At 37.7% G+C, this 8,102-nt stretch overlaps 1 protein-coding gene across 7 annotated transcripts in view; it reads right to left on the bottom strand.

The window, feature by feature from the left end:
• Positions 1–3,285: 3,285 nt before the first annotated feature.
• tnn (tenascin N) overlaps positions 3,286–8,102 on the bottom strand; it is a 53,854-nt gene continuing 49,037 nt past the window's right edge. For 5 of the 7 annotated variants that reach the window (XM_044134609.1, XM_044134607.1, XM_044134611.1 and 2 more), the window contains 3 exons: positions 7,923–8,087; positions 7,273–7,436; positions 3,287–5,699 (listed from right to left, as the gene is read on the bottom strand). In XM_044134609.1, the coding sequence (XP_043990544.1) occupies positions 5,547–5,699; positions 7,273–7,436; positions 7,923–8,087 (482 nt within the window). In that variant the 3' untranslated portion in view covers positions 3,287–5,546. Of the gene's footprint in view, positions 5,700–7,272; positions 7,437–7,922; positions 8,088–8,102 lie in introns of all 7 variants that reach the window. The other 2 variants (XM_044134612.1, XM_044134606.1) reach the window with 2 other exon arrangements.

Raw genomic sequence — 8,102 nt, 5'->3', positions numbered from 1 at the left:
TTTTTCCATCTTTTCCATTTACACATGATTTATTAAACTTCAGCACTCAGTTATAGGCAATAACAAAACCAAGTGCCATGAATGTTTGTGTCTCAAGTTATTCATACATGAATAGCAATATTTTTACTTGTTATACATATTACATTTAAGTTGCAACTTATCACAAGTATCTGCTTATGATTACATATTTTTAAAGCTCCTTTGAAATGACATAAAATGAATCACCATTAAATTTTCTTTGCTTTTTAATTTTATCAGACAAAATAGACCTATAAAAATGTTTTTATGTCATTTTCTGCTAAGAATGCCCTTTTAGTTTTCTGAGGGCCAATGAGTTTTGACATGTTTTCAGCCAGTCTAAACATGCAATACATTTGTTTTTTGTTTATTTGCTTAAAAAATGCTGACTTTATTGGTTTTCTTTTAATTATACACTTGGCTAGATTTTATTGTTGTTCTGAATCCATAATTTATCGAGGCTCGCACAACGATCCAGCATGTAGTGGAAGCAGACGGGGAGAAATATTATAATTTTCTCAGTTTCTGCTCAACCTTAAGGAGCGGAAGATTAAAGTTTGAACACAAAGCAATTTTGGTTGCGTCTACACTGATATCTTCATACTGACAGCTTAGGCAATATTAAGAAAAAAATATATCTATGTATGTCATGTAAAGTAAAGCTCGAGATCATTTTTACCAAGTGTCATCATGCAGGAGCAGATTTTCTAACATCCATCCATTTTCTGTTCACCCTTGTCCCTAATGGGGTCCGGAGGGTTGCTGGTGTCTATCTCCAGCTACGTTCTGGGCGAGAGGCGGGGTTCACCCTGGACAGGTCGCCAGCCTGTCGCAGCACAGCAATAATCAAAACTAAAATTTGATTACTTAACAGCTCTGCCTATATTTTATTCAATAAAATATAACTCTGTTTGGTTTTGCAGGATGCAGGTTTTTGTTGCAAGCAGCAAGTGAGCTGCTAGTTTGAACAATTTAGGTGTGTTACTTGGATTTTGCTCTGAGATCTGTACTGGATATTTGTTATCGTCACTAGAAACAACACCTGAAACAAATTAAACATGTTAATTTATTTCTCTTTTCTCAATAGTTTAATTGTATGTCTTATTAATGATATTTTTTTTATTTTCAAAGTGACAAGGAATTGGGGGCATCCAGTGGATGCAATTATGTAATTTCAATTTTTTTCTGTTTACATATTTGTTAAAGCTGTCAGCATGTTGTGACAGTATGAGACAGATAATCCATGGCAAGATGAATCTCCTCCACCTCCTCTCTGAGCTGCTGTTCCCATCTGAAAAAATGCACCCTCCCAACCAAAAACAACCAATCAGAGCCAGGAGGATGGTCTTAGCGCTGTCATTCATCCTCATGTACTAGTTGGTCAATGTGCTGAGACACAACTTACAGTTCCAGGAAAACCGTTCATCCGCAATCATTTGTGGCCATACTAACTAGGGTGAACATTCACAACAGTCTCTGCTAGTTGAAGCTTAGCAGAGAGCAAGTGGAGGAAGGGGAGAAAAGAACAGCATTACGTGGAGGATGATTGACAATGCTAAGGCCCGCCTCCTGGTTCTGATTGGTTGTTTCTAGGGAGCACTGGGAAAAAGAAGAGGAGTGTGATTTTTTTTTAACAGATTATCTATTTCGTACCATACTGTTACGACATGGTGACAGTTTCAACAAATATGTAAAAAGAAAAAAATAGTAGCTTTTCAAAAGTTGCAATTTCTAGCTTAATCCCAAACAAGAAAAAATCTGCATAGTCAAACAAAATGAAAATTATTATTTTGTATTAAAAGCATAAGTCTCGGCACAATTTCCAGCAAAGAGTAACTGAATCAGGTGCTTCACCGCTAAATGACATCAAACCTCAGAATTGAGCTGGATTCATTTTCAGCTTATATTGCACAAACCTTAGACAGACTTTGGTCTCAAGATTATCTGTGTCTTCACCAGACAAAAAAAGCAAACACAGCAATAAGCCAAGGGGAAACAGCCTAAAACAAGTAAACAAGAATCATTGGAGACATGATTAGGTCACATTACAAACCTAATAAGACCTAATCAGGGTGGGCCTCACCACGGTGCATTTCTGAACAGCCAGATGGCAGATCATCCAAGAAGGTGCTGTTGCCAAGGTTGTGTGAGAGGAGCAGTTTTTGACCCAAAAATTTTTGTACCAAAGCACTTGGTAAGGAATGACCTGTTAGAGTGATCTGACCTGATAATCCATGACAATGTTGATGAGCAATACCAAAATAGAAGCCAGTAGGGATAATTTACTGCCAACATGCAGAATGCTTACAATGCCTGGAGGAGTCATCTGTGAAATTGGGGTCACACAGATCTCTTGCTGAGGCACAGTTCACTCTTCTGATCTAAAATCTACATAAAATGCTTAATGAAATTTAATGAGTTAAACATAAACCTTTCTCTTCTGTATTTCCTTTTTTCTCCACACCACAGACCGCATTTTTAAACACTCCCTTGTTTCCTAACCAAGGTCTTGCAAAACACGTCAAAGTGAACCTTGAGGGAAGTGTTGACCTTAGTGGCACAGGCAGACAAAAGGCATATGTACGTCGGCAAACTCATAATGTCCTCTGTATATATTTAGACACACAGAAATAGGGAAGAAGAGAAGAGGAAATCGGCCAGCTCTTCCCACTGTCTGTTTGTTCTCGCACTGAGCAAAGCACTTACCTCTTAAAGCAATGGTAGAAACCAATCTCCTTAAAGTAATTTGCTGCCACTGTCTCAGACGGCCACTTGCATCACTGAGCCCTTGTGAGACATTTCATTCCCAAGCTGAAATAAAATACGACGGCAAAATCGGTTGTCACATTTTATGCATCTGCCTTCTCAGAGTCTGATGGATTCTGATGAGTAAACCGTAAACAACATTATCCTTTCACATTCTACTTTGGCTATTGTTTTTGGAACAACGCTGCAAATCTCCTGTCTTGTTTGATCAAGTCATATCTTATGTCTAAATCTTTTTGTCTTTAAGCGATTTGGTGTGCTTCTTGTATTCTTTAGCTATGTAAAGTGGTTCTTGCTAAGACAGCCAATACTCTCTCGCTGTTGGTAGATTATGTGACAGAGAACTGAGAAATAGTTTTGAGACCAGACGGCGAACAGTCATCAGTTCCAGCAAGGGCGGTTACTTAACTCCTCTATGTTGAAAGTGTTCTGTTCTTTGGAAACTGTGTTTCTATATTTAAAGGCAGTCAACTAAAAGGTGCTTTACCACAATTACGCAATTTAGAAGATCAAACCGCACTTAAAACGAGTGTGAACCTTAAAACTTTGTGCTTATGACCAGTATTCATGTTGGAGCTTTGGTGCCCTTGACAAGATTATGGTCTAACCCCCTGAGAATGAAGGTGTAGCCAGTTTATTGGAACAGTAAAAATAGACTTTTAGAGCAACCACGTATCGACCAGTGTGCTCAATATTTCTTCAGTGAATCTGTTCAGGACAGTTGATAGTAAATAAGATTTACCTGTTTGCTGAATGCATCTAACCGACAACGAGATTTGTTTAACTTAGCCAATTATTTAGTTGAGGATATGGGTAAAGCAGAGTGCATTGCACTTTTATAGTTGGACAGCAGTTACAGTTGTGATCCTTGGCATAAAAAAACAAAAAAACAGAGCTGCAATAAGCTACATCCAATAAGCACAGATAAGCTGAGTAAATGGGAGATGATCAAACCAAGGGACACTTAGAGCAGATATGTCCCTCACCAGTAATAAATACCAGGTCCAATATTTAACATAGAAATATTTATGTCAACTACATTCAGGAAAATGTAATAATAAATGGAGGTTAAAAAAAAAAGTTCTTTACCTTTTCATTCAAAGCTTTTCTACCCTATTCTGTTAACACTAAGAACAAGCTTTATCTTGAGCTTCATCTTGTGAAGCGTGAAATGTCTTGGCCATGAAGAATTGTTATAGTTCTTATTTTGCCGAATGGGCTTCGTCGGGGGAGTGGGTATGACTTTGATTGTATACGAGATGAAAAAAAGGCTGGCTCCCCCTCAGCGCCATATGTAGAAAATCCTATGCTGAGCCAGGTTCAGCAAAAATCTTTACCAATCATTTATGTAAGCTTAAAACCACAACACTCCATCACAACGCAGATGCACCCGAATCGTTCCAAGGGTTTGGATTTGTCCCAAATGCAAAATAAAATAATGACAAATGAATCTATCGCCGATTTAAAACACACACACAGCTCACTGGAGATAAAAAAATAAAATAAAAAATAATGAATCAAAGCTGTGTTAACTAGTTTCTTCTAGGACTAGTCCTCTGCCTTTGCCCACATTCAAACCGTACAGAGGAGCTGCAACTACACAACACAACATGAGACTAAAAAAAGATTGAGAAAAGGGCAAGGAACTCATTAAAAAAGATTTATTTTGTGACACTACAGTGAAAAAGCATTAATAATGTCAGTTTGAAAACATAATTAGTAAGTAAAATATTCTTAATCCGGATCTGATTTGAAAATATTCAATAATTCTAACTAGTTACAAAATTTCAAAATGAAAAGCTTTGCAGCATCAAAAAATGTGCAAAGTTCAGCAACTTCAAATTCATTCTGGCAGATTGGCTGAAAGGCTGATTTATGTGCTCTATGTCCTTGTCTCATAAACTGTGTTTCTGATAAGTGTTAAGAAAATCTAATTAAGCAAAGTAGGAGCCGGCGCAACATTAATAGCATCTGTCAGCTGTCCAGATTAAAAACGGGAGTTTGGTCATTCAGTGTTCGAGAACGGCACAAACAAATGTCATTGTTATTGACATTTGATGGGGACACGTCACAATGATTGATATGAGCTGTCCCCCGTCATATGAATGTAAAGCAGGAGCAATTTGGATTTTTGAGACTGCAATCAGTTGTTATTTTCTGGCTTGTGTCATACCGGCTTCTGTGATGTGACAGTGTTGGATGCACAGTGGCAGCATAATCAATAGAGTAAGGGCACATGCTTCAGCAGCTGACAAATGAGCCATTCATTAGACACACAAGTAATGCTGCTTCCTTTTGTTAATCCGCGGAGGATAAAGTAAAATTGTAACGCTACTATGACTCCAAAACAGGGTTAAGATTAATATAATAGGAGATAAAAGAAAAACTTTATTTGGCATCATATTTTTCCTGGTTTTTAGTCAGGTTGTCTAAAAAACAGCAAAACATGATTGCTTAAAATGCATGTTCTTCCACATAGCATGCAACTTTATTCAACCGTGTTTCTTGTTGACCATTTTTCCCCACAATCACACTAAACTGGGGCTTTCTGATTTGTTTACAAGCAAATAATAAGTTACTATGAGTTATTTTTGGTTGCTTTAGTTATGCTCTTCTTTCTCCAAAAATTATATAATATTTGAAGCACACATGTCTGCAAAATCCTTGTGTTATCTATCTACATTTGTACAGAAACACCAAAATCTAGTGTGATCAAAGGTTGATGGTGCTGACTGCTTCTGTTGCAGTTTTTGGCCGCTTCCCTATTTGTTGTGGGTGTTTGAGACTCTACTTTTTCCCTCTCTGGCCATCAGCGATCGCCTCTTTCTGCTGGACAACACTCCCACGGGTCGGATCTTCATCTCTGTGAAGTCCAGGGATGTTAGATGTCCTTTCCATGGCTCCCAGTTGACTCCCTAACAGCAAAATAGCAAATCAGGAGCACAGTGAGGAGGGGTGGGGGGTGGGGTGGAGGTAACAGAATTGTGAAGAAGGTCAGGTAGAGACAGATTCAGGGCCACAGAAAAAGAAAGTGGCATGACAGAAAAGCAGAATAAAAGAAAGTAATAAATACCTGCCTCAGGGTCCATATTATGTGAGTACAAACCTGTTTTGACTGTTATTGCATTTTGGCAGCAAACACCGGAGTAGAGATCTGCAGCAAAAATACTACGAATAGAATCTTGACAAGAGCAGACTAATCCCCTGGCTTTTTCTGAAGTGTCCATCTCTCTTAGATGTAATAACTGCTATTTTTTTTTTTGGGGGGGGGGGGGGGGGCAAGGGGGAGTTTTGCCTATCAAACTACAGATACACACTACTGGTTTAAAGCTGGCTCTTGAAATGTGTTTTCTTATCATCGGAAGATGGATTCTAGTCATTTTGGCTGTTCCCCAGCATTACAGAAACCAAGCAATAAGCAAAGGGCTGGGAGCAAGTTATCTTAATTTCTAAAAAAAAATAACCTCATGCTGAGCAATTTCCTTCTGTCTTTAACTAAGCATAGCTGTAAGAGATCCTACATAACAATGGTATGTTTTCTAGTAGTTGTGTCACAGTATACTTTTAGAAACTGCAGCAGAGGAAACAGATATTTTTGTGACCGAAGTTGCATGTAAGTCTTCTGTAGAAAATTACCAGAAATATGCAACATATATATAGTCTCTCAGCAGTTATTGCCACTTCTAATGAATATGTGAAGATATGTAAAAAGTAAAGATAAGTAAAGTGTTTTTTTAATATTACAGTAGCATAAAATCACTAAAAATAGTGTGCAAAGATGGAGAGTTAACAAATCTTCCATGCTGCATGTCGGTCAGGATACATGAAGTTCTATCGACAAAGAATGCTTATAAAATGCCAATAACCCCTCTGATTAAATGCACTAAAATTAAAATAGAATTGTTTTCTAAAAATGAGTTATGAGTTTATGCTTAAGCAAAAGAAGAGTTATTTTAGTACCTTTAAATCTTTATTGGGGAGGGTGCAAATAATTGTAAAAGAAGATCTGAAGAACAGGAAATTGTAAAACCTTTAAAACTCTCAAGATTTTCTATGACTTCTAATAACATTATTTTTGCCGTTAAAATTACTAACGGTTCTGGGAATTGGTGATGACCAATTTGATTGGCAGCTAATGTAATTAAGAACATAATAAATTGAATGAAAGGAAAGGGGTTAAAAAAATAATTGTAATTAGAAATTAAAAACAAGGCAAGGGGAAAAAAGCAATGTAACAAAATCAGACTTAAAAAATGTATTGTGTTCTAAAACCTCATCTAAAATTACCAAAAAATTTAATTTCTTCCCGATTAATACTGTGACCACTTAAGACGACCTTAAGTGCTGTTTTACAAAGGAATGCTACATTTATCTTGCAACTGCGTATATTTACTTCAACTGAGGCATAGTGAACACTGACCAGACTCATTTTGAAAAGCATTCAACAAGCCAGGTAATAAAGGCAAAGTGTCCTCCTTGTTCACTCACCACGCTGTGTGTGTTGTCTCCCCATTTACCATTAAGGTTGGCCAAGTGACAGTTTGCATACCACCAAGCTCCTTTGTGGGTCCTGGCACAGTTAGTTAACGCAAGATCATTATCTGAATCTATGGTGGTCCAGGGCCGGCCTTGGTGGTAGGTCATGGCATCACCTGAAAATCATTAATAAAAAGAAGATTTCCATAAATATTGTATATTGGCTTGTATTCATCTGCCTAGGTATGCATGTTTTTAGAAACAAAGGGATTTATAAAAGTAGAGAGGATTCAGGCATGTAGTAGATGTTGCCTCAGCAAACTCTGAGTTATGTTCACACTATGTCTCATTTTGGGAGTATGGATTTGTAGCATATTTAAATGCTGCATGTTTTAAAAACCCTTACTCTTTAAATATTCTGTCTGGCTTACTGTAACCTTTTGAAACCAAAATCTCACACACTGCTAAAGTGTGTTTACATAATGGTTGGTGTACACGGGGTTTCCAACCCCTCAATTACTGCCCCCATCTGTCTTGTTTCTAAATCTGCCATCACATTCTCAGTATGCATCACTGTATGTGGGTGTTAAAAATAAATTATAATTTATGAAAGCAGTGCTTCCAGTTCTCACATACACAGACTTTTACATACTGAGACCCACCTGCTGTCCCTCTGTATTTGCCAATGGTGAGCTTGAATCTCTGTCTGACCGGAGCGATCTTAAAGTTGTCATAAACGGCGTACGCTCTCTCTGAGCCCAGGCCCAAGTCGAACCTGATCTCATACTGCGTGGGAGTGTTGGTTAGCTCGTGTATCTTATCCAAACCTGTGACAGCAAATA

The sequence above is a fragment of the Gambusia affinis genome, linkage group LG12 (genome assembly GCF_019740435.1).
Source record: "Gambusia affinis linkage group LG12, SWU_Gaff_1.0, whole genome shotgun sequence".
NCBI lineage: Eukaryota > Metazoa > Chordata > Actinopteri > Cyprinodontiformes > Poeciliidae > Gambusia > Gambusia affinis.
This window is presented reverse-complemented; position numbering and strand designations above follow the sequence as displayed.